The sequence below is a fragment of the Haliaeetus leucocephalus genome, unplaced genomic scaffold (genome assembly GCF_000737465.1).
Source record: "Haliaeetus leucocephalus isolate CR32 unplaced genomic scaffold, Haliaeetus_leucocephalus-4.0 Scaffold262, whole genome shotgun sequence".
NCBI lineage: Eukaryota > Metazoa > Chordata > Aves > Accipitriformes > Accipitridae > Haliaeetus > Haliaeetus leucocephalus.
The window spans coordinates 3,894,645-3,921,642 of NW_010972698.1; the positions used below are offsets into that span (position 1 = coordinate 3,894,645).

At 47.2% G+C, this 26,998-nt stretch overlaps 1 protein-coding gene across 1 annotated transcript; it reads left to right on the forward strand.

The window, feature by feature from the left end:
* Positions 1-209: 209 nt before the first annotated feature.
* On the forward strand, positions 210-26,918 carry PASD1 (PAS domain containing 1). Its single transcript, XM_010568933.1, has 19 exons — positions 210-241; positions 1,657-1,811; positions 2,575-2,666; positions 4,494-4,583; positions 5,695-5,815; positions 7,000-7,113; positions 7,786-7,904; positions 8,738-8,820; positions 12,570-12,676; positions 15,427-15,574; positions 17,716-17,797; positions 19,668-19,791; positions 20,534-20,650; positions 21,955-22,109; positions 22,647-22,851; positions 23,816-23,903; positions 24,702-24,794; positions 25,277-25,484; positions 26,748-26,918. The coding sequence occupies exons 1-19, from the start codon at positions 210-212 to the stop codon at positions 26,916-26,918; spliced, it is 2,304 nt and encodes a 767-aa protein (XP_010567235.1).
* The last annotated feature ends 80 nt before the right edge of the window (positions 26,919-26,998 follow it).

The window sequence follows — 26,998 nt, forward strand, 5'->3', positions numbered from 1 at the left end:
TCTCAAGCCTCGGTAGCTGACAGAACAAGCAAGAAGCTATATAACGAGAGTGGGGTTTGGGAAAGGGAAGATTGAAACATCCAGGAGGTCGTGAAGTACAAACCAGTAAGCTCCACATTCCGTCATCCTCAACAAAATCAGGGAATGTGTCTCAGGAATGTGTCTTTCTGTCTTTTCCTTCCAGAGCCCTGTGTTGTGTAAACGAACTGATGGATGAAGATGAGAAGGACAGGGCAAAGAGGTATGAAGGGATGCACAGAGCACTGAGAGTGGAAGCTCTCTCGGGGGAGAACTGTAAATGCTGTGGTGTTCGATGCTTGAAAAAGTACTTGGGACCACTGATGTCAGAAGCAAAACCCCCATGCAGTTTACAGGCTGTGTATAGCAGACCACAAACAGCATAATTAAGTCACCGTTTTCAAGCTTCTCATAGTGTGTTTGACCACCCGGACAATGGGTTAATCAGCTGAGTCGTCCTTAAATTACGTTGTCCTGCCCTCAGAATCTTGTGTTATCCCATGGCTATTTATTATCTTGATGCAGGACTCCTGACCTGTGGTTTTATTGGCATCATGCAGTGCTGCTCACCTGGGGTAGATTTGCCCATGAAACTTAGAAAGCAGTCCTGTTTTAGCACAGGTTTGTGTTAGTCTCACTTCAGAGAAGCATTTGGCTCAGTTCTAATTAGTCATCGTACACGAGTGCCAAAACAGAAATGGCAGTGAACATAAATGCTGGCTCTGAGAACCTCCAAATGCCAGCCTGAATCTGAATGGAAATGCTTTCTGCATACCACACTCGGTCTAGATCACAGGAAGCATGTATCATCACGAATACACTTGTAAAGAAAATTAATTACTACTGGAAGAGGTTGTATGAAGATAGGGTTATCATCTCAGATATGAGCATTGGAAAGAACATTTTGGAAGAAACTGAATGGATTTGCTTTCTCCTTTATTGTTTTTAATGGAGGGGAAAACCCTAATAAAACATTCTTAAATTGTATTAATGCAAGCTGGAAGCTTGTCTGTGGTTTCCTCAGCCAGACTCTTAACATTCCCAGTTTCATATATCATGGCAGCAGATTTTCAAAACCAGATACAAGAGCGTGTGTTTGACTTCATTCTGCAGTTGAGATATCTCTGCACAGTATTGTCTGTCTGTAAGCTACTTTTGGAAGTGCAAGTCAGGGAATTAAGAATTCTTTGCATTTGGACCTTTATGTGTGTGTACTAACTGCAAAACAAAAGTTCATAAAAATGAGGTGGACAAAACATAAGCATGTAGATGCCAGGACTTCTCTTACGGGAGAAATTTTGCCCATAATGCCTTCACCTCATTATCACCACTTTTAAAACAATGGGAACTGCCCCTGAAATGCATGTAAGGATACAGTCTTGCTCAAATGAATGTAAATCATATTTCTTACCTCCAGGTGTTCCTTGCTGATAGTGACTTCAGTCCTGCTGCAAGGCTCTAAGCACCAGCAAGGCACTTACTTACACCCAAGCCTAATTTTAAACAAATGAGCAGTCCCAGCAGAGTTTAGATTGTTGCATTGAAAGTGTTTTGCTGGGGCAGGGCCGTTTACCTCTCCCCAAGTCGAGCTGTAGGTCCTTCATTTTACTTAGCGGCATTTATGTTGCTGTCACCCAGGGCATCACGGAACAAATCTGAAAAGAAGAGGAGAGACCAGTTCAATGTCCTCATTAAAGAGCTTTGCACAATGCTGCAGGGCCACGGCCACCCTCTCAAGATGGACAAGTCCACAATACTGCAGAGGACCATCGACTTCTTACAGAAACAGAAAGGTACTCGAGGGTGCTGGCGTGCTCCCGTTGAAGGCCCTGGCTCTGCATCTGCCCAGCAGCCAGTTTCCCCACTCAGAAGATGAAAACTGGTTTTTTCCAAGCATCTAAGACCTCCAGAGAGGACGTGATCCTAAGCGAGGGGCAGAGTAAGGCGTAGCAGTTGGCCCTAGGAAATGGGCTAGGTTTGAATACAGTGCTGATCAGTTAAACATATACTTGAAAAGATGCAGTGCTGTGTGGCTTTTTAATGTAGTGACATCGCTCCATTTCCCTCGCTAGCCTCTGCATCCCCTGTCGGGTTTTGTACGCTCTCAAACAGAGCACGAGGGAGGAAAAGCTGAGGAAAGGGGAAAGGGGGGGTCTCTGCCCCGTCCCCAGGTCTCCTGGGGTAGGACATGGCTGTCTGCAGACTGTCCTGCTGCCTGGGCTTTCCCGTGAGCCTTCCTGAAATGGCTCCAGACTCACAGACACGCTCTGCTCATGGTGATGCTCAGCTACTCTGAAATTACCCCATTGACCTTATTTTTTTGAAGGATTTCTTCAGACCACGCAAAATGTCTCCTTTTCCTTTCCTTGATTTCTAATGCAGTTGTGTCGTGATGGTGTGGAAAACGACTGTTGCATACAAGAAGGCTTTGTGTGGAGAATGATCTGAGGATGATTCCTCTGAAAGCCTCTTAAAAGAAATCTAGTGTTACTTGAAAATGAAAAAAAAATCCAACTAGCATGAGTCATGTTGCTTTTTTGATGTTTTCTCTTTAAGAAATCACAGCACAGACAGAAGCCTGTGAGATTAGACAAGACTGGAAGCCTTCATTTCTTAGCAACGAGGAGTTCACCCAGTTGATGTTAGAGGTAAGAAGAAATTAAAGCTGCGTAGATTAGTGAGAAGTAATCAGTTCAGTGGAGTAGTTCAGAGATATATAGTTCCTTTTCACCTGTAAGTCCCAATGTTAATGTTAATGATTTCTACTCTGCTGGCACATATAATACAAACCTGAGAGAGACCAGTGTTGTGCTAAATGCTTTGCAGACACAGAATTAAAAAATATGATTGCTTCCCCTTAAAGATAAACAGCTTTTCATTTAGGAATGGAGACCAATTTGGCCCAGATTTGGCCTGGTGAGAGAGGATAAAGAGAATTGCCTTTCTCAGAAGAGCTGCTAGAGCTAGGAGTTTTAGCGAAAACTTGAAAGGACCTGAAAAAAGCAGAGCAGCTCTCTTCCTCCCACATCCCATTAGCCAGGCAGCATTTACTTTGCTGCCTTTGCTGCTGCTAGCTGTGCGGTGCCGTACTTGTGACGTGAATGCTCTATCTTTTCCTTGGATTGCCTTTAAGTGCATTCAGGAGAACAGCTCTGATACTCTCACCTCTAAAATGCCTAGCTGATCTAGAAGCCTACATTTTTACTTTCTTAAGGATGCTGCTTTTGGGTTTGTGCTGCATGCTTCTCTGACGAGGACATCTCCTACCCTGCGTGGGCAGCTGTTGCTCTTTGCCCCACCAAAATAAGGGTGTATGCTGGGCTGAGCTGGGAGGTGCTGCAGTGTCTTAGTTATTCCTTTTCATCAGGATGTCATGACTCACCTCCCTGGAAAAGTCTGTTCATTCTTTCTGGGAATTTCTCTCACCAAACAAGCTAGTTTGTTCCAGCTGAATCAAAACAAATTCCCCCCTTAGAGGTGGTGGGGAAGAGAGAGCCCTTTAGTAACTGTTGGCTTGCTGGACTGTGTTAGACCGTTGACCAGTTTACTTTAAAATCAGTATTTTTTTCCTGAGAGGGCTTATTTTCAGCAAAGGCAGAGTATGACAGTGAGGTGAGGAAGATGGTGAATGCTGCATCTTTGGCTCCCTGTAGCTAAGCTGCAGAGCAGCATAATGGTGTCTTTAGAAGAGTTGGCTTTGTGCACAGTGCTGGCCAGAGATTAAACCTCCCAGGTCTTGGTAAGTATTAGAGAAGAACAGGGACAGACACTGGGTCAATGGTACAAGAAGATGTTGTGAAGAATAGGAAGAACACCCAAAGAGGAAAGCACATGCAGTGACTTTAAAGGGATGGAGAACTTCGACTCCAGGACAAAAACCATTGTGAATAAGAAAGGGGGAACAAAATGAACTTTAAAATTGTTGTGTCTAGCCTAACAAATGAGTGCTTTAAGCAAAATAAATAAGGCTTTAGATCTTGTCCATATTGTCCATAAATTGCAAAAAATACAGCATTGTATAATTTCTCTGTCTCTGCTTATCCATCTGTCCATCCATCCATCCATCCACAATGCTGGGCTTGCCGTGATGATATCTAACATCTCTTTACGCACCGAATTGGTTAACTATTGTGTAAGTCAGAACACATAATGAAGTGACTGAAGTCACTAGGATTGTGTGGGTGTAGAAATTCTAACCACCACCGTCTTGCTTCATGTTACATAAATACTCACTGGGTGAAAAATACAAGTCAATTTAGTATTAATGAGCAACTAAGAGTATAAGAAGAATGTCGAGTTAGACAGCATGTGTAATTTTTATTTTTCCACATTAAACTATCATTTCCATAATTGATTTATGTTAGTTTTAGGCTGTTAGAAGCATCACCAAAGAACAAATTAGCCTATTATGTTTTAAGTTGTTCCCTTGCATAATTCTTTTTATTTTTTTCTTTTTGCCTGCCTTTTGTCATTAGGCACTAGATGGCTTTCTCATTGCTCTTACCACTGATGGGATTATTATTTATGTATCTGATAGTGTTTCGTCTCTGCTTGGACACTTACCGGTAAGTTCTGACAACGCAATATGTTGACGAATCATTCCCCTGCCTTAACGCAGCCCCGTCACTGCAGGGCTGGGAATTGGTTTTGTCCAACCAAAGAGGCAACTGACTGTGGGTGGGCGATGAACCAACAAAATCTTAGGGAGTTTCTCAAGCTCCTGTGAATAACAGATTCTCTCTCAGGGTCTGTGAGTTAGCTAAAAAAAAAAAAACTACGCAAAATCACTGTACTTGTAGCTCGCCACTTGGCTGCATGTCTGAAGGATGGTCTGGGTGGTGTTTATCCCACCAGGTATATGGAAAATCTCATGCTTGTGAAATCTGTGCATGCTGATGCTCTTCTCAGATAATTTAAAGATTATTTCAGGACTGAATCTATGCTCTCCTAATGACATGGGGGTTTTCTACTTCAAGCCCATGGTCTTTAGTAACAAGTGTGTGGCCTCAGAGGTTACTGAGAGAATTTCTAGAAATCAGTTAGCTGTCAGGTGCAGAAATTTCTGTTGCCCTCTCAAAAGCATTTTTTATTTTTATCTGGTGCCAAGCGTGAGACACCAACAATGCTGTATGAGGGCAAATTTGAACACACAGGTAACCTGGCTGAATGTCCTGGTGTGCAAAGAATCAAATATGTGCTGACATTTTGGTAGAGTCTTTAGTCAGGATGTGTGGGTTTATCAGCACTGAACCACTTGCAGGTCGAGCTGATTTTGCCAGATGTTCAGCCTAGAAGAAAAACTGAGGATGTGAGGAGGGGCTCTCCCACTTCTGTCTCATGCTTCCAAAGGGAAATGTTTCAAATTTTCACGTTGATATGATATTTCTCATCATGTTGTATTCCTGTGGTACCAGGGTTTCTTCTCTAGCTTGCATCTGGCTGAACTGAAGGGCAACTTCTGGGACCTGTTCAACCTTTTGCAAATAGATGGCAACCCTGGGGTAAAATAACCTTGGGGTTATATTCTGCCCTAGATCCATCTGCAGATTGACTGGGCTTCCTTGTCTTAAGTATCCACGCTAGACCGGCAGCGTCTGTGCTCTGCTGTGGGATGAAAAGGCGTGTGGTTGTGTCAGGCTGTACTGCTGAACATGACAAAGCGTTCTTTTGTATCAGTCAGATTTGGTGGACCAAAATATATTAAACTTTCTGCCTGAGCGGGAGCAGAGCGAGGTGTACAAGCTCCTTTCTCCACACGTGCTCATGACAGATCCTGTTGCAGCTGATTTTCTAAACGGTAAGCTCTGCTCTTGTCTGTCGGTCAGGGAAGTTTGCCAAAGGCAAACAGCTCCCAGGGGAGCCTGCACAGAGCTCTCCAGCTATTTAATTCTCGGGCCTGCCACTTCTGTTTTGCTGCAGTTAATATTTCTGGTTTTTAATGCAGCACATCATCTAATGTTCCTACATGCTCCCAGTACTTGGTCTTTGATTTGGACAGTCTTTGTTTTACTGTCTGCTTTGCATCAGAGGACAGTGAATCATTAGATATTTTTCCCAGAGCAGGATGCTGGACTGAGCCTGTGAAAGGAGTGAGAGGCTTGGGGGACGGAAAAGGGTAGGAGAAATCCCAAAGGGTTTTGGCAGAGTCTTTGTTCCTTAGGAAGCTTGCATGTCTGAGGACACCTACATGTAATTTAAGCAACAGCCTTCCTATCTGAACACTCCATCCGGATCTCTACTGCTGTCTGCCATCCCACCCCCAAATTGTGCCTTTCCCCAAGAAAACATCCCCAGCACCAGAGCAGGCAGCGACATCTTTGTAACATCCACGTTTCACCAAGCCTGTGTTGGGACCCCCCTTTCCCGGTGGGTTCACCGTGGCTGGGCAGTGCTAACCTCCCCTCTCTGCTGCCCCGTAAGCATCAGTGGGAACTGGTCAGCCCTCATGCTGGTGCTCTGCCCTGGGGTTGGTTTCTCTCCGGCTGAAGACCACATGCTCTGATCCGTGGAGTTCAGACCTTGGGCAGAAAACTGAATAAGAGCTTGGCACGGTGCCCTCTGCCATTAATGGAAAGGCTTAGGGTGACTTCAGTGCCCTTTGGGTCTGAGTCCTACGGAGCAGTGTCAGAGCAGAATACTGCAATATCATTTAACAGCTTTGCATGAAATTTTACATGCACAAAGTCAGGGGAAAATACTGCTGACCGATATTGCCAGGGCTTCACGCCCAGCGTAGTGGGGTGGCTGCAAAGCCATGCGAGAAAGAGTGAGAATACAGTTCCGTCAGCAGAACCGGCTGATCATTGCTCCTAGTAGTTATATATTTACTTATGGGTATCAAGAGCATCCCAGCAGGGTGTGCTCAGATACCACAGCAGCAGGGTTGGTATAAGCACCTAGACAGATTTGATATAGGGAATGTGCTAAAGTGCAGACTTCTAGTAACATTGTGTATGTCTCCCTCACTTTCTCTCATTTCAGCGGAAAAACAAGTAGAGTTTTGCTGCCATTTAGCAAGAGGCAGCTTAGATCCAAATGAACCCCTGATGTATGAATATGTGAAATTTGTAGTGGATTTTAAATATTTTACTCATGGTAAGTTACTGCTCCAGCCTACCTTTATCTCTCTACCTCTGTCCTTTAAATTGTGTGTTGATCTGTAGCCTCCTAAGGGCCTTGTTTCAGCTGAAAATGCCCTATAATCGGCAGGGATGGAATGAGTTGTAGATATGTTGGAGATATTTTTTGTATAAAAGTGGTGGGGAGGCCGTTGGTCAGAAGAGTGCACTGTTCTGCATGCTGTGCTTAAAGAAGTGATACCAGACTGATCCTACCTCCATTTGACCCACTGTGAATTGTAAAGCAGCCTACTTATTCAAATAACCAGTAAAATGTGCTATTCTGTTTCACTTGTGGCAATCAAACGATGCTTTTTAAAGACTAAATAGTTTGAGAAACCTGTAAAATCTTGAATGTCACAGACGTTGAGCTGGGGAAAGGCTGACAAGGAGACTGTGGCTGCACACTTGAGGGGCTCAGAGCTGTCTTACGAAGCTTCCCTGCACGCCAGGGGTAGGTGGTTACGACTGGGTAACTCAGAGCCTGAAGGGTCATGCTTTAAATAACATCAGCCTGTATCAGCATGGCATCGCCTTGTGGGTAGGAGGAGTTTGTTGCTCGGGTTTCATCAGTCATTGTACCTGTCTTAACATGAAAAGAAAGCTCTCCTTCCTCTTCTTCTTAAATAAACTGTCTGCTTGTGTCTAGTGCCTACACCCTCCTGTAATGGCTTTGAGTCAGCTATTGCACGAGCTTTCAGGTCAGCCACGGAGGAGCAGATTTGCCTTGTAGCAACTGTTCGTCTTGTCACACCGCAGTTCTTAAAGGTGAGAGCTCTGCGACTGCGTCTTCCCTTTCGCGCGGGGGTCGGCCGGTGCCCAGCGGCAGCGCTGCTGCGGGTACCACGGGCCGTGTCGCAGCAGCCTGGCAAAGGGTACGTTCAGCGGCACAGGTTGTTTGGGCAGAGGTAAATGAGAGGGGACACCGCTGCGTTTGGGAGTGGGACGACGTGAGTGCGTGTTTTGGAATGGCGAGACACAAAGCGGGAGCTGCTTTGGGGAAGAGGCAGTCGTACGATGGGGTCCCTCGGAGCGGTCGGCCCAGGAAGCGCCAATACAAGGGGACCAGCGAAACCGCTTGAAAAGTTGCGGCCTTTAAAGAAATACAGCCCTTCTTGTGTAAGAAGGCCACCCGCATCTTGAAACACCGTGAACACCGTGTTTCATGGACTCTTTCTGCTGGTCCGTAAGTGTCCCGTGGTGCAGCGATGACAGGGATAACGACCGTAGGTGCTTCTTGCTCAAGAGAGCATTAGCCAGCTCGGTTTGAGGCTGGACCTGGTGCTGCCGTCCATATTCAGATACCAGTATTTACAAAAAGCTGGGGAATTTTGCCTACAGACTGCAAGATGAGGCTGTTGGACTATTTATTCTAGCTCTGAAATTCAGCCCAGGGTAAATTAGTCAGCCGCTTTTCATCAGTTTATGCATCTATAAAACAAGGCTTATACATTCCTTAGAGGAAAATAAGTCAAGTGCTTTAAAAGCACTACATTTTGCTAGGGTTTGTTATGCCGAGAAGATGCACCCTTGGTCTTGATAGAGGGCTCCTTTTGCCATTTCATAGAATTAAATGTCTGAATGAGCCAACTGTTTTGCAGGAGCTCTGCAATGTTGAAGAGCCATGTGAAGAATTTACATCAAGGCATAGTTTGGAGTGGAAGTTTTTATTCTTGGACCACAGGTAAGAGATTTCGTTTTAGTCACTGAACAATAAACAAACTCTAGTTTAAAAATAGAAAACTTTGTGTAGCTACTGCCTGAGATCCCAAGTAGAATAGCTCCAATTAAATGCAACTGAGTAAGTAATAATACTCTGAACTTGCTTATTAGGCATCCTTCAATGCTTTACTCTTGTCCACATTTTAGGCAGGTAAGAAACCATATAAAATGGTGGGAAAATGTCTAGCAAAATGTCTAGCTTCACCAAGATATTAAGTCATTAAAACTAAGCAGTGTCAGTCCTGTTCCCTGTATTGGTTTAGCTCCTCTGTTTTCCAGCTACAGCTTCCAGGAATCCTTCTAAATCTTTTGCTGTGTCAATAAACTTTTGATTTTCACCTTGAGAAGTGACAGAATTTATAAAATAAAAGAAAAAGCAGTGGATTAGATTATTTAATTGCAGATTTGTTTTTGACAATGCCATATGGTGGGCTCAGATTCAGCTTGGTGAATGAAACAGAGTGGAACTACTTTATTAAGCTGATTAATACAGGATTCATTTTCTTCAAAAGAAGCTGGAGGTTTTTGTTCACTCTTTTACTTCTCTGTATGTGACATGTATGCATAAGCACATTGCAAAATCCTACCCTTTCCATTATCCCTCCCTTAGCAAACTGTGCAAAGGTAGTCATTACTAGAAGTAGAAGACTAGTAAATAAGGCTGTAGGGAAAAAAAATACTTGGGAGGAAAAAACCCTAAATATCATCTGCACATTTACAGCAAGAAAGAGAGAGAACAAATATAAATGAATAATAACTTGCATTTATAAAGTAGGCAAGATGCGTACCTCACATTCCTTACCTTGACGCATGGAGGAACTGACCCTGTGACAGCCCTATGGTTAATGCTGTGTGGTTTGGGACAGTTGGCTTATTGTTCATGTTGTCGAGATCTTGCTGGAGTGACTTTGTTAGACTTTAATTGGCCTGTCCAGTAATGCACATTTTCAGAATCAGGTGATTAATGTTAAGATGCATGAAAGAGCCCTAAGCCCCTTACTTTGCTGTCTGATGAAGTGAGCTGCCTTTCCAAAGGGCTGTGTCCCAGCAGTTCCTGGGAATAAGGCGAGCAGGAGCTGCTTTGAAACCTATCAAAGAGTCTTTTGATGAATCTAGGTTATGACTCAGAGAGGAATCCTTCTGCGCTGGGTGCTTGCAGCCACTCTGGTCCCACTGATATCCCCAGTGAGGAAACTGTTGTTACTGAGAGTAAATTAAGCTGATGCAGATGCCGAGGTAGAGTTTGTGACAGCCCTGGATGCGAGTGGTAAGCCCAGACCCAAGAATGAGCAAGGGATCGTGGGGGTTGTCTCGTTTAATCACTGATTCAAACCTCTCTCCAGTACAGTCTGCAGGACGCTGTGAAATGTTGTTGGGTATTTTGCTGTTTCTTGCTTATTTGTGTCAACTCACGCCACCCGATGCTGAGATGTGCCATCAGTAGGGACAGAGGGTACCCAGCACGAGTCGGAACCAGGACCTTTGCTATCATGACGATAACATACATTGGACTAAAGACAGATAATGCAGAAAGCACTCCATAGATCTGGATAAACATTAGAAAACTAGGAAAAAATCTGTATTCTGGGTCGACATGTAAATATGTGTAGAGGAAGAAAACCTGTCAACCTTGATAACGATCTATTTCTCTTCTGCACTGTGGTCCTCTCCTTATTTTCCCTTCATTTATTAAACAACTGCACTCAAAAGGCTCTCTGAAGATTGTGCATTTCCATTTGTACAGCAAGTTGCAGGCCTCAAGGCTGGAACTTAAGCTGACAAGACACTTTCAAATTGTTCCACAAGCAAGGCAGCTCCTTGTCAAATGACGGAGGAGGAGCATTTTGGGGTTGCTTTCTCATTTAAAGATTTCTGGTGAAAGTCATAACACTTTCCTGATCAGCTCAAATGTTTATCATCTGATGTGCATCTGAAAGACATTATTGTCTTGAATATAAGCATGTTATTAAAGATGGGAGAGACACTGGTGCGTTCTGCCAAAGAGACAGCAAGGAAGGACACTTTAATAAATACACATATTATCATCATTAACAGAAATCTGGGTCACATGAGGAAAAGGAACACAGTGCTCTATGAAACATTATTTGAATAAAGAAAGCTGTATTGTGGCAGAGACCACTGTGTACTAAGCGCATTCTGTTTCAAGAGATTTGCCATCAGAGAGTGCGGAGGGCTGGCTCTTGCTGGGACTCGGGAGCTCCTGCTCGGACCCTGATCCTCCCGGGGCTGCTGTTGAGCCGATCCCTGGCTGTCCTTCTTTTCCCCCGTTTCCCATTTGGTGCCAGACTGCCCACAGTTGTGGGGAATAGGGGGGTTATAGACCTGTCTGAGCTCTCTCTCGTTGAATAATCTATGCCCACCGTGTCTCTCAAGAGTACAAATGTGGAGCTGGGTCGCTCAGCCAAGACAGGAGAAGTTCCCACATTAATATCCAGAAGACTCAGGACTGATCCATCCAAACCCGAATGTACTTACACTTAAATTATTTTTTTGCTCACGTTCTTGGCCACTTTATGGCATTCACCTTCCTTAAGAAGGTCGCTTGACAGCCCAAGAGAAGGGCAGCGGGAGAGGCGCGTTTGATAGGCAGTGACACCTTCAGCCTGCCCCGGTTTCGAATCGTTAACCATTTCGCTAACACACCGCCGCCTTATTCCTGAGGAACGCGCTGAACTTGGCAGGTGAGCCTCATGCTATCAGCACATCCAGCAGCCAAAACAAATAGGTGGAGCCAAATTAGCACAAGTCCTGCCTCACCAAGTAAGTGCGGTGATTGAATTGGTGCAAGTAGGAGTGTACTTGAGCACTAGGGGACAGAAGGTGGCATGCTGAGAGAGGGGGTAGAGGCAAAAATAATGGTTTTCTCCTCACGTTTCAGTGTTGTTTCATAATCATAAGCTAGCAGGCTCCAGTGAAGGCTGTGCAGAAGCTCAGTGTTGTTAGGACATGTGCTTAAAAAAAAAAAAAAAAATCTCATATTTTGCCTAGAAAAGGGAAAATCTAGAATTGACAGCAGAATAGTCAGGTTAAATCATTGCAATGTGTCTATCTAAATACTTCGTCAATTCCTTCTCTTCCTGCCATAGAAATAACAGTCCTTAAAACCAGCCCCGTGCCTATTCTTACCTTTAGTACCAGCATAGAAACATTTTTGCTGGTTATGATTTCCCAAGCTTTTCCATGGGAACAATTACTTTTTCTTTTACCCAAGCTGGTCCTGACACACATTGCAGCTTCCCACTTACTCTTTCTTCTACAGTTACAACCCAGATGACATTTACATCCAACCTACTGAATAATTTTACTCGAGCTCCATGTTATTATGTACAGGAACAGCCGTAGCGTTTCTCAAGCCGTGTGTCTCACAAGCATGCTTAATGAATTGAGTCACTTGCATACGTACATGCCTTTCTCTACACCCACATAATGAATAGGCTATGAAACAGTAAACACACACCTTTTCATTTTCTCAAATTTTACCTCTCCCTTGCTGGTTTGGTTGTTTTTTTTGTTGTTTTTTTTTTGCTTGTGTACGAAAAGACATCATTGTGTATATGCAGATCCACTCCTGATTGCCCTGCCAAGTGAACATACAAGATGGTTTTGGTTGCAAATATCACAGTGTGTATCTGCCAGGATGTCAAAGTGTCAGGTTTTGTGCTCACTCCCTGCTCTTTGCTTCCTTTCTAGGGCTCCACCTATTATAGGATATTTACCCTTTGAGGTTCTGGGAACGTCAGGGTATGATTACTACCACGCAGATGACCTGGAGCTTCTTGCTAGGTGCCATGAACACTGTAAGTTCCTCTCCCTTTGCAGCGTGCCTGTCTTTGATCTTGTTTGTCACTTGTGCAAAACCTTTTACTGTCGTCGCAGCAAAAGGCATCTTTATCTGGGGCACGAGGGAATTTTCTCTTCCCACGACAGACTGTCATATCTGACGCTTACCTGGGAAGTTGAATCCCTGCAGAATTCACTCAGATCAGGAACTCTTTGTGCAGGTTTCCCAAATTGGCAGATACCCTGTTCGAGCACAGGTTTTCTGAGAGTGAAATGAGATTAATAGATGGGAGGTCAGAACTTTCCACCCTCTGCCCCCAGTTTGTGAGGGCAGCCCCAAACCCTGGGAGTTTTGTTGGTTGGCTCTTGCTGTTCCACCGGGCTCCGGAGTCAGCCAGGAGGCTCAGCTCACCAAAACGCCTTCTGAAAGCAGCACGTGGATCACCTGCCTGTGCGATTAGATGTTGTGAACCTCACTCACTATTAGTAAAACGCTTCTGGAGATCCATACTCTTTTTTAAGTACAAAAGTACTGAATACAGATTCCCTGTGGATGAAGATGGCTCATTTCTGGTTGACCTGAAAGTAAAGCAGAAAAGTCCAGTTCAGGCTGATGTGTGAACACCAGAGAACATCCACGACGTTCATCTTTGTGCAAGGTGAAATACCGTGACCTGCAAGAGCCCGGGAGGAGCCAGGTCAGAAGGAGCGCTTAGCCCGAGTACTGCGGCAGTGCAGCCCGCTGCTGAAGAACCATGTCCTGCTGAAGACTGGAGCTGATGTGAGGAAGGGCAAAAGGTGACAGCAGACGTGGTCTACTGTTAATCAGTGTGCTGTTCCTACCAGACGAACACGTGAGATGCTTTATCCCTAAGACTGTTTTTCCATTTTATTGCATGCACTTCAGACGGAGATACTGAGCCGCAATTAGGTCTGTCATCCAGCTGGTTTGCATTGCCAAGCACTGTAATGAAAAGTAACTAAGCAGTTTGTAAAATGCATCTAGGTAATCGGGTATTTTGCCAAGAAATGTTACTTATAGGTTGCCTGTTGGGCAAACTCTCTATCTGTTTGTCTCCGCTATCTCTGTTTGAAAGGAGAGTGTCAAAAGAAAAAAAGGACACCCCAGAGAGTGGCGAAGGTGGGATGCTGTAATTACGCTGAGATGCAGAGCAGCGCGATGCAGGGACGCCAAAAAGCTCCACAGCCCCCCAGCACGCTGGAGCTAGACAAGCTGCTTTCTCCCTGAGTTGCAAACCAGCTCCGTCTTTACCACGTACTCCCAGCCACTTACATGTATAAGATGCTAAAGGACCTAGTAGAGAATGGAGAAAATTACTTCTCTGAATGTCAAGTTTCCCCACTCCACTTGCCTGCTGGCTTTTCTGCCCTGTCAAGGCAAAGTGCTGGTACGAAACAGGCGGCGGGGAAGCGGTTGCCCAGCTGAGCATACAAAGGAAGCTGTGAAAGGGGCTAGACACAAGTTGTGCCAAGTGCAGCAAGTGTGTAGATGGGACTATCAAAGGAATATTTTAATTGCTCTCAAGTACAGTACTTTTTAGTGCTGTTTGCTTAAAGGACCATTCAGACAGAAGTGAGCTACTTTTAACCAGACGATGTCCCTTTGGTAGTATGTGCATGTGGTTTGACGTAGACGCTAACTATATTGAGAGTGGGGTCAGATCATTCAGCAGAGAATCTATTTAGTGATTTACGTTCTACATATTTACTAGCCACAGATCTCCTTTTACATATTAAAAGAGTATTTGCACAACGCACCTAAAGGAAAGGATCTTTTAATGTTACTGTGCAGAGGGACAAAGTAAAGTGCTGGCAAAGTGCCTTATAGAAGTTGCTTCAGGAAATCTCTGCCAGGACTAGGAGCTGAGCGATCCCCAGCATGGCGTGGTAGCCAGAAGGCCTTTGCTAAGTGCTTCATCGAAAGCCCGTGGCTGTTAATGGGATCGCTAAAGAAGTTAGTCCTGATATTTAACAAAGTAGAGGTGTGTAGGTGAGTAAAAATACTTGGGTTAGTGTGGCTTGATAAGTTCCCGTTTGTCAGGTTGACCGCTCTGGGCAGGCATCTTGCCTACTGTGAAGTGAAGTGGGTTTGCTTAAACCACGTTTGTACTTTACTTTGCATTAATTATGGGTATTTTAAGTCAGCAGGTTTCATTTTGTACTCCCAGCAGTCCGGGAACAATTAATGTGGTTAATTAATGTAGTTCCCCTCATTATTTTCCAGCTGTATTACACCACTTGAGATTTTTCTGGACATACCCTGATAATACATACCAGTCTGGTGTATTTAGGTCATCTCTTGAAAGAAAACTCTCAATTAAACTGCTAAAATTCCACTATCTTATTGTTTTGTGTCACTGTTAGGATCCTGACTTCAAGCCCCTAGTCTTTGAAATGCATTCTCATGTACTTGTGAAAGGCCAATACTTTGTTTAATTTATGGGTTTTATGCTTATTTCAGAGATGCCCATGAATAAGTTATAAGAATATAGCTAGTTATATGGTTATGCCAATTATAAGAACAATCTCAAAATAGCAAAGCGCGCTCTTGAAAAGAGTAGCAGAAAAGAACCCAAGTAAAAGCCCAGTACCTGGTTGCGTATTCTGTCGTGTTTATAAAACTGCAAGAGCCATTTTAGTGCAGTAGCAGACTGCAAGAGGCGTGTGGGAGCAAGTGGTTTTTCTAATCACCTTTGCACCGTGAAATTTCTGTTTGCTATAAATTGCTTTCTTTTTTGTCTAACAGTGATGCAGTTTGGAAAAGGGAAGTCCTGTTACTATCGGTTCCTGACCAAAGGCCAGCAGTGGATATGGCTGCAGACACACTACTACATCACCTACCACCAATGGAATTCCAAACCCGAGTTCATCGTTTGCACTCACCTGGTAGTTAGGTAGGAGCAAGCACCAAACACTTCACAATGTATGTCCCATGTGCTCGTCCATTATTTTCTCTAGTTCTGTTTTGCCTTAGCCAAATATTTGCCGTGCATATTGACGCACTAAGATGGTATGCAATTCTATAAAACTATTATGACAGGGAACATGGGGAAAAGCATAATGTGTTTTCGTTACTCATTTTTTTTTGCAACCGGGCCAAAAGCCTGCAAGCCACGGTTGGCCAAGTCTATCAGTGTGTTACATTCCCCTTTTATCCTTAGCGATGACATGGCCGTAGGAAGAATTAAAGCTGTTAAGAATCGGACGGCTTTATGGGTGTGAATGGGATCATACATCTCCTGCGAAACCTTTTGATCAGAGCTTTAAATCTTTATGACTTGAAGTCAGCTGCTGTCCTGCTAGCCTTCCTCCTCACCTGAAATTCAGCCCAGGATCCCCCTCTAGTGGGAAGCTGCTGGTGCTCGGTTGCAGACCCGTGCTGGAAGGCGGTGCGTGTGTGGGATGCTCTGTGATACGCACCTTCTGGAGGCGAATCTGCTTGATTACCGCTGTCATCTCAAAAAAGATTGTGTTAAGAATGAGAATATATTTACTGAAGGGCTTGAAAAAATAGTGACGTACTGGTTTGCTCTATTAACTTGAGTAAAAAGTTGTTGCTCTCTGCGTCAGTCTTTACTGTCAGGAATCAATTTGTGAATTTTTTTCTGGCCCCCCTTTTTGTTGTCAAACATCTGGAAGAACAAACACTAGTAAACTGGGATTCTTCTCTAGATTCTGAAACAGACTGAGAACACCTGACACCACTGAAAAGGTGTAAGTGATTAGAGCTGTGTGTGCCGATAAAAACTACATGTCAAGTATTATCATAAGCAAATGTTAGGCAGAGAGATTGCTTCTGAGCTGTGTTGTTTCTGCTGCCCTGCAGGGAATTTGGCTTCACTTTAAGCTCTGTATTTATTGTGCATGAACTTGTTTCTTCTTTCTGCTTCCAGTGTCTCTCAAACCTAGTGATATAGTCCTAAATAGATTTTGAAATTCAATTCTGTCTCATATAGTTAAGATTTAGAATACATTATTGAAACACACAAGTTAAAATGTGTTTTCAGGAAAGTTCACTGCCTACGATGATATAAGTGAGTTCAGTTCAGCAACTTCTCTTGCGTCCCACAAAGGTTATGACCCATTAATATTTCAGCACCCTAAATTCTGGCACCTTTCAGTGCCCACAATCCACAAGCACTCAAAGAGTCTTTAAAACATCCTCTCCAATTTATCCTAATGGTGACTCATTGGCATTGTTTACTGTAAGTATTTTATTATTTAAGGGAGAAAATAGTGAGGAAAGCAAATATACACTTTTAGAGGCACATTCCTGGGGATTCCTGCACCTGGTCGGCTCTCAGTTTGTATTCAGAGCTTCCACTGGAGTGAGGGATGTTAATTCTGATGTAGCACGCTGCACGGCTCCGTGCGCACCCTCAAAAAGAGGGGACCTGACCTCCTCCTCCTCCTCCCCAGGGCACTGGCTTAGGTCTCACTGAGCTACCGTACAACGTGCAAAAAATTGATTCTTGATCGTCAGCAGATTAGAAAATAAATGTACATTTGCTATGGCAGTTTACCTGCACAGAAGCTGTAGGATCATTTTTCTGCCTCATTATGGAGAATGGGAATCTCCTTTATTAGGAAAACTGTACTGAGAATACACACCAATTTTGTCTTCAGTAACCAAGTGCACTTTGCATTTAGGTTAGTTTTGCTTGAAGGCATCCAGGGCCAAAATTTGCAAAGGAGAGTCTACACTTGTGCTTGGAATGATTAGTACAATTAATCATATAGGCTCTGCAGTCCTGGGCGCAGTGGGACTGGGACACCACCCTGTTGTTTCTAGTCTGTGGATATTCAGCATGTGCAGTTATTCACAGATTGCAAGGCTGTGTGATGATGTTCCTCTAAGTACCTTGTATATGAGAGAGAGAGTGTGCGTGTGTGCGCGTGTGCGTGTGCGCGCTGTGCAAAGCTTCTGACTCACCATGAAAAGTCCATAGTGACCTGTATGGTAGGATAGTTACCATACAGTAAACAATACCCAGACTGAAAAACTGGATTTTAAATTTTGTTTTATTTTTTTTAGTTATGCAGAAGTTCGAGCTGAAAGAAGGCGAGATCTTGGCCTTGAAGAGTCATCAATTGAACTGGCATCCTCTTCTCTAAAGGTACCATGTCCCTTCACAGTTCAATGAGTAGGTGTTTAAACCAAACTGAGTAATTGCTTACCAATCTTAGGAAAATATCTGTTCTTTCGTCTCCTTCTCCTTTACTCCCATCTCCTTCCAAGCCTTCAGCTGGGTTATGACTCAAGCAGACCCTGAGAAGTTCTCCACTGCATAGCTCTAACCGGCCTGTCTTGGTTCAGGCGTGTAACCGCAAATTCAGCGGTTGCATTCCTGCTGTTCTGCTATTCATTATCTTTCTGAGACCGTTACTCAAACAGTAGGTTAAACCACCTGAGTTCAGAAGCAGAAAAGTAGAGCCGGAGCTGGAGGCTAGATTGCTGTACCTGTCACCGTTAGTAAGGAGCAGAGGACCCGAGCGCAGGGCAGTACCACATGGTACCTGTTTTGTTGATGCCAGCTCTTCACTGATACTCAGACAAAGATTGGGAGTGAAGGGAAAACACTTATGCCAGATTTTAGCTCTGTTTACACCACTGGACAGCATCGCATCAAGTGTAGGATTGTGACCAGAGCAATAATTTGCATGGCTTGAATCAGTCTGGCATCCCCACACACCTGCCCAATTAACAAGGTTATTTTAATTACTTTTAAGTTATTCCTCTCAGTAGTTTACAAATAAGACCAGTAATCAAAGTAATTTCAAGTGGATTGTTGTGTAATTATCATTCCATTAGCCTCATTGCTCTTCAGACATTATTTTATAGAAGCTGTTTATGGGATGTATGGGGGAAGCTGTCCCAGAGATGTTTTGCACTTGAGCGAGGACTGTCTTGCAAACAGCTGCTTTTCTGTCACCACAGCCCACTTCTGTGTCTTTTTCCCCTTTCCACACGATAGCTGAGATGTTTTTTGGCAGACCTTAAGCTGCATCTGTTGATGTGAGGCAGCTGGAGGAGAGGCAGAATGATCACTCCCCTTGCTTGATCTTCTGGATGGGAGTGGGAAGCTCCCTGGGGGGGTGGTGGCACGGCCGTCGTGGTCACCCATGTCCTGCAGGTGAGACAGCACAGTTTGCCATAAACCATCTGCCAGGTGGCATCTGTCATTTTGGTGTGACAGCTCCAAAGCTGTTAATATTCCCTAGCTTAGGCTGTTCCCCTCCATGGATGTGCTGCCGGGTTCCTGCCCAGAACAGCCTACTGGGAGCAACGAGCAGCGTTGCAGCCCTCAGCATCACCCGGTACCTGTCCCTCGCGGGAGCCCTTTGCTGTAGGTTCTTCTAGGGCTGCAGCTGGTGTCCCTGTCCCACTGCTGCTCCGTGTCCCTTCCCGGCCATCTCTCTCCATCTCTGCAGCGAATAAAACCATTCCCCGGCCAGGCCCTCCTGCCGCCTTCATTCGTTACCTCTGCCACCCCTGCCCAGCGTGCCACGGCCAACAGACTGTGACATCCCTGAAGAAATCAGGCAGAAGGAAGCGAATTACAAAAAAACGTATTTCCACGTGCACACAGCTCCGCAGGCAGGAGAGCGGGAGGGTGGCAGGTCGGAGCGGGGGGCACGGGCAAGCAGTCCCCACGGCGTTCGCCTGACACACGGCGTGCGTCCCCCCCACCGCCGCTTGCTGCCGTCGGAGGGGTGTCCCAGGACAGAATTGTGTGGCATCTCCCCAAAGCCAGGGGTGCCTGGGATGTGATCCTGAGGGTCCTGTCTGCACAGGGATACCCGAAGGCTTTAGCATGAACGTTCAGGCGCTGACCGAATACCGGGGTTTGGGGCTGCAGTGCTGGCCCTCTCTGCGCCCAGCCTGCTATTTTTCTCTGCCCGCAAGCGGTCAGGGAAGGTGGAGGTCCCCTCCAGCGCCGTCCTTTGCTGCTGACGATCTCACCGCTTGTGCTTCGCTCCCCGCAGAGCCGCAGCAGCTACCTGGACGTGGGGCAGTGCGGCAGCAGCCAGGACGCCAGCCGGGAGGGAGTTTCCCTGTCGTCCCACAGCTCCCGGCGCTCCTCGCACACCGCCCTCTCCGACTCCGCGTGTAGGTGACTCCGCGTGTAGGGTGCCAGCGTGGCTGGGGACAGGCCCAGCGTGGGGGGTGTGGAGCGGGCTGGAGGGCAGAGCGACCTCCGAAATACTGGGGTTCAGCTGGAAGTGACCGAGTCGGGGCGGGAGGGGGGTGCTCAGCACCGGGACCGACATACTGTGCCGTCAAGAAGTTACGGTACGGCAGCAGAGCCGCGGCCGCGTGTTGCCTTCTCCATCTTAGCCCGCTGCCTGTCTGAGAGCAGCCGTGTCCCCCCCCGTTTGCCACCAGCCGAGGGTTTTGGGTGGTTGCCGTGGCTCAGGGGACAGGAGGGGACTCACTAAGCTGAAGCAATTTGACAGAGTCCCGAACCTCGCTGACAAAACTTTTCTTATGAGGTAGTTCGGTCCCTGACGACAGATCCCTGCAGAAGGAGCGCAGAAGGCTGCCTGCCTTGCTGCCAGCTTCACGCCAGCTCCCACGAGCGTCCCCCCCTGCCCTGGGGACAGTAGCGAGGTGACCGCAGCGCCCGTGCGTGCGGGGCCACGGGTAGGAGCCAACTCAGGGGGCTTTGCTCGAAATACTTGCCAGGGGAGAGTGGGAAAGGTCATCTGGGGACGCCCACGGAGCCAGAGGGACCACGGTTTGGGGACCCGGTTCGGTAGCATTTGGGTCGCCGCGCGTCCGCGGAGTTCAGGCTTCGCCGGGGTGCTCGGGCACGGGTCTGCCGTATCATAGTAAACTGTCTCTTTTCCAGCCACGTCGTCCATGCGACACACGGACACCAGCACTCCCACCCGGCCGTCAGTGCCGGCGGGGCAGGCGGAGAAGAAGGCAGGCCTGCGGCTGGCGTCGGCTGGAAGCGCTCAGGTCGGTGGGACCGGCGAGCAAAAGCCTCTCGGGGGGTTTGTAACGCGTGAGATGGCCTTTATCCAAAAAATGGGTGCTGACGCCGAGGATTTGCAATCAGCAGGGGGCACGCCGGGGCTTAAATTCTCCCTTCAGACTCTCCTCAGATCTCCACGTGGAGTTGTCTAATTCCCTGCACTTATTTATCACCAGTACGAGCTGGTGTCGCACCAACTCTGCGCTAGAGGTGCTATGGACCTACAGTAAGGCAAGGTTTTCATTTCTAGGCCATAGTAACTCCTCCAGCCCCTGGTGAGCACCTCCCTCAGCATCCCGTGGCTCAGCCGGCAGTCCCCTCTCAGCACGCTGTGATGGTACGTGGTTTATTTTTGTTAAACGCACTGGTATGGCCAGTCAGTGGGGCAGACTCGGTGGCTCCGGTTCACCGCTCTTACCTCCTTGCTGGCTGGTCCCGGCGTGGGGGCTAGGTTTCAGTGGCCTTTCTGTTGCTGTTACTGGGGTTTATGTGCAACTAAATGATTGCAACCACTTATTTGAGCGAGGAGACAGCAGGTAGGACACCCAAGGAAATAGCTTAGGAAAAGGTTTACGCTTGTTAAAACCATTGGGGGCTGCTGAAGGCTCATCTCTGAATTGCTAGCAACTAACTACAGGCTGATACAATGCTGAAGAGTTTTATTGCCCTCGTAGAGGAAGGGGATGTCATAGAACGTTTGAGTTAGGCCAGAAAAAGGGAAAAAAAAAACCCACAAGAAAAATGTGGGAGTCATAAATCATAACTATGAGGCCTGTCCTCATGGAGCTTTGAGGTCAGTGTAGTAAGCATTTAGACTGTAATACAGGGATTGAAGGCGGCCAAGGTAGGTGTGAAGGATGGATCCCAGGGTGGGATTACAACCTAACTGGAGCCTGGCATTTGGCAAACGTAATTGGCAGCACAACTGAAAGCCCAGCCTGGAGGTGTGGCGAAGGTTTGCATGCAGCATCTGCCACAAAACGCAAGCGGTCCAAAATCAGCAGGGTGTCCCACTAAAGGGACAGGGGAGTCCCGTGCGTAGACACTACATCTGCACAGAAATGTAACAGACCAAGATCTGGAGCGAAGCACTGAGTCTGAGCCAGCTGTGCCGCTGCTCTGGAAGTACACTGGTACTTTGGTTAAATATGCAATTGCCGTTTTTTTGTCAGCATCGTATTTTCTATGGCAAAGCTGAAAAGCAGTCGTTTTTGTGAAGCCAGTATCGCTATGAATGTGAGTAGCAGGACTGGTCCTACCCCGTGATCTTGTTCTCTGTTCTCCGCAGCCAGTGTACCATTTCCCAACCCAGCTGGGGATGATGCATCAGCTGAAAGAGCAGCTGGAGGAGAGGACTCGCATACTGCAAGCTGACATCAAGACACAGCAAGAAGAGCTCCACGTCATCAAGGAGCAGCTCCAGCTAGTGCAGGACTCCAACCTGCAGGTACCCCCGGGGCTCCCAAACCCACAAACTGTTTGCTTTTCTTTTGAGTACACAGATCAGTAACAAAATTGTCAGTGGCAAAATCATTTAGAAATGAGCTCTGGATAAATTGGGAGTTTGGTCTCAGATGTGAGAGTAGTGTCTCCCAGGAGATGAGTGGTGTCAGTGTCTGCTTAAGTATTGAATCAGTAATTTTCATGATTTAGAAAAAAACAATCCAGAGCTAATCCAAAGTCCCCCCTGCACAAAAAGCTTGGCGGTTCAGTGGTTGGTTAGTGCTGCTGGATCGCCACACTGGCAAAATGCAACAGGCATAACGAAGCTGGAACGGTCATGGCTCTGAATAAATATTTGGGCACAAGCTAACATTTGATTTTCCATTATTCGTGGTTCACTTTTTGCCCCTGGATTTAGAGGTGTTGCTGCTGCAGTGTTATATATGTTGATAGAGACAGCCTGGGATCCAGAGATGGTATCTGCCGGGCAGTACAACCATTGCATGAGCTGCGACAACTCACGTGTCTCTTCTATTTAAAGATGCTGATGCAGCAGCCGATCCCCGTCGTCTTTAACAACGTGCAGCACCCGAGCCCCAGGAGGCCGCCGCCGCCGGGGACGCCCAGGCAGACCACGGCCAAGAAGTCACAGCAGCCAGGCCTTATGGGGACAAAGCACTACTGCGGCACCCACCTGCTCTCACCGCGCCAATTCCTCAGGGACCCCTGCGGCACCGCCGCCCAGGTCCGCCGCCTGCTTCGTTGTCTTCATCGTCCCCTTTCCTGGCTTTTAAATACTCGTCCCCCCTCCCCGTGGTCCCGCGCATCTCCTCTGTGCTGGTTTTACTCCATAGCTGGCATTACGAAATTTGTGTCGGGAGTCAGTTGCTAATGATGTCATACAACTGTAAAAATAAAAGCCAAGTAGCCTAAAAACATTAAACCCTGGGGACCGCTGGAGCCGTCCTGGGGACCAGAGAGGAACTGAGTGGGAGGTCTGGGCTCTCATTCACTTCTTGTTTGCGATTGCAGCATGATGCTCATTCATAGCCAGTGAGAGTTGTGACCTCGTAACATGGGGAAGTAGGCATCATTTTAAAAGATTAATTGTCTTCTGCCTGAGAAGTCTTGGAAGGCAGCTTTGAAAAACAAGTTTGTCATCGCTAGACCTAAATCCACTCTATTGATGGTCACATCTGCTTGGGAAAGAATTGAGGTGTCCAAAAGCAAAAAATACCAAAACTGCTGGTTTAAAGGACGGATGAGACGCTTTCCTTGGGGACTTTGGATTTGCAGTCCTCCTGCCCTCTTAAGCTGGTCTCTTCTCTCTCGAGCCTTGCATGCCCTTACCCTTGTACTCTGATTTCTCAAGAGACCGTCTGCTCCTACCGCTGGGGATCCCAGCACCCGCCGTGCAGGGACAACAAACGAAAACAACGGGTTGGTTGTCCCGAACAGATACACTGTTCCTACTGCTGTGTTCAGGGAGAATATCCTACTGCTCCTTCTCCTTTTCCCACCTACCTACTGGAAGCAGTTATTTTAGCCTTCTAATTAGGGAGCTTAAAAAACTTAGGTGGGTATCTATGTCTTCATTTCAGGTGCAGCAGCAGCACCTATTGAGAGGAAACCAAGCCCAGCAAACGTGTCTGCCGGGGCAGACGAGCATTTCAGTGCCCCTCTACAACAACCCCATGGTGTTTTCGCAAACGCATCCCATTACGGTGGCCGCACAGATGCCGACCGACGGCAGCGAAAGGCAACCGCAGTCTGACTACAGCCAGGACAGGAGCCTCAGGTACGAACGCAGCCCTGCTGGGACCATCCTGACGGCAGCGACAGAAAATAGCGATACCTGGGCAGCGGGGAGGGCAGGCACATCTGGGCTCAGGGCAGCGATGGTCTCTGGGTGCCACAGCAGGGACGTAAGGACGTTCCCTCCCGCAGAGATCTGCGTTAGTGGGGAGCCCAGCGTGCGTGCAAGCAGGGTGCTGTGCCCACCGTGCCCTACCCTCAGGGGCCCGAAATCCTTTTCTCTCCGTATTTCCATAAATTGTCCAGGTAGCTCAGTAACCTTTGGACATCTGCTGCTGTCAGAGGGAGTGAACAGGAAAAACGAGCAGGGACAGGCTTTCCCAAACCTGTGTCTGCTTGCTCTGAAGCTCCAGAGTGTCTTTTCTCCAGCCAGGACAAGTGCCGTGGCAAAGGCATTTTTCTTTTATACAGTGCTGGAAATGTTGTATAAAACACATACTACCGCCCCAAACTATTCAACCACCTTTCAGGGAGGTATTTGCAGACACGTCCTACAGGATCCAGCCGTTTTGAAGTACTGCGTAAGGAAACAAGATAAACCCTAGAGGTCTCACCATCTATAAAACATATTTCTTACATGAAAGATTTAGCAAGTTTCAGCTCACCTTTGCGAGTGCATTAGACAAGGTTACAATAAGCATCCTATTTCATTAGCTTTCTTTCAGGGTGATGGTTTGCATGCTTTCAGGGAGGATTTTCAGGGATTTGTTTCCACAGACTGACAGTAAGGAGTCTGGACCTCTCCCTTTCCTGACCATCCTCTGTTTTTCTTCCACCGCAGGATGCTGTTGGATCAGTCTATCCAAGCCATGATGCCCGCCGCCAACGGCAGCGGCCAGGCCACGCAGAGCAGTGCCAGCAGGCAGCAAGGAAAGTGAGTCTTCACTGGCCCTTGTTTTCATGCAGTGTTTTAGCAGGGCATTTTAGAGCACTGAAAATTACTTTGAAAAACTTGTACGTGATCACGCAAACACAAGCCATCTCAGTCTTAAAAGAAACAAAAGCTCAGCTGGTTAGGAGAAAAAGTAATGAGAATATTTTTTTAATTACAAAGAACTTTATGATAACTAAAATGTTTTTTAAAAAATTTTTAAAACTGTTTTCTGGCTTTTGCAAAGCCTAAAATGCCTATCCAAGTCATGGAGGAGATATACAGCCTTAAAAACCTTAATTTTCTGCAGTTCCAGTCCGTGCTTGATAGGGAAGGGGAAATCTGGAGCCTGCTTTCGCCAGGCCCTGCATGGGTTGACAAGCCCTGCTCCAGTCTGGTTCCTGCAGCACCCGGGCTCCCCAGGGCCCGCTCCGGTGGTGGGTCTGGGTTTAGGTTCTCATGCCTTATTTTCCTCCTCGTGGCAGATTCGTTGCAGAGCAGCAGATCTTGCCTCCCCCAATACAGATGCAACCAGTTACCTGTAGCACCGTCCGACCTCCAGCCCCGTCGCCCGTTTTCTCCCCATCTCTGATGATCCCCCACACCAGCTTCACATCCCACCAGGCAAACACACCGGTTCATCTCCACCAGTGGCCACAGCAACAGGTTCAGCAGCACCGTCTCTACCTTCAGGTAATAGAGCTGGAACAGGTTTCTGAGGATACCCAGGGATGGCTTTGGGATTGGGTTGGGTTTTTTGAAGAAATGGGGCTTACCTGGCTAATCAAACCTGGCCAGTGCACTCGCACGTCCTCTGTTCCCGTTGTATCTGCACGTAAGCGAGTGCTCAGCCTTTCCAGGCTGGCTCTGCACCCGTTTGAGGCCATATTTTCCAATGAAGTCAGTTATCACTTAGTGTCCAGAAGAAACATCCAGTTTTTCAAGCATAGCTTGTCATCCAGAGGAGCTCTGGTGAGAATCTTGCTGTAGACATAAAACACAATAAGGGATAAGCTCTTTTGAAAACATGCCTCCTGCTGTTACGTCTCAGCATAGCAATGGGTTTTATCAGCTGCTGTCACTGCTTTCTTCTAATAAATGGGTGTTTCACAACACAAACCTCTGGAGAAGGTGATATTGGTTTTTCAAAGCACAGCTTCATTAGTACCTGCCAAACCAATGACGCTGCCAAGGAGAGGGGTTGTTGAAACTAATAATTAATTAGTAATACGCTCTCCAAGACTTGCCTGGTTGGCAGAGGTAAGTTACGGTCCTCTAGGCAGAGTTGGTAGAAAACGAAGCGGGAGGAGTAGGTACAGCTGAAAGTAGCCGTGCAGCAGGACTGGATTTAGAGTAAGAAACGAATCGTTGTTGTCAGCAAACGTGGGCATGAGCCATCCCCGCTTTGGGTACGTGTGCTCACGGGCTGCGCTGAGGTCCTGAGGACTAGCGATATGGACAGCAGAATGATGATGCTGTGGGAGATCAATAGCTCCAGGGCAACAGAAAGCCAGGCTTTGGTGCCGCAGTGCCTTTGACGGGGGGTGAACCAGCAAGTCCAGGCCTTTGGGGTACCAGCCACGGGGTGGTACGTGGACAAGGTCGCTCTACAACCTCTTCGTTGGTTGAAGATCCTTCCCGCGGAAGATGGAAGTTCCACATTCTGCAGATATTACCTTGCATCCAAGCAGCTTTTGAAGGTCTCCATTCCTGCTGGGTTCCCCGTGGGGCCGGTAGGAGGGACGGGTCCTGCTTCCCCTCCGTACTCTCCAGGCATCGTGCTGGTAGCACCAGCATCCCAAGCGGCTTGTCCGCAACTCCTCATGCCCTGGGTGGGTGGAGGTTGCCTTTAGGACTTGGTACTCAACGCTCCTGGGTACGAAGCCCTGGGGCAAGAGAGGGAGCGGACGGGCGATAGGGCAGCTCTGACTTGTCGCCTTTGTATCTCCTGGCCAGATGCAAGGTCCCGAGCCGGTACCCGGGGGTCCGACGCAGTGCATTTTCCAGCCCCCCCACGCCCCGCAGCAGAACCCCCTGAGCTATTTCCTCCACCCGCAGCAGCAGAACCGCCACACGCAGGGCCAGACCTGCAACCTGCCGGACCTGCCCGAGATGCAGCTGCCCTGAACGCCGCGTCCGGGAGGCAGGGACCGCCTCGGCTGCAGCAGCTCGGAGGGGAGGACGACGCCGTCGGAACGCGGGACGGG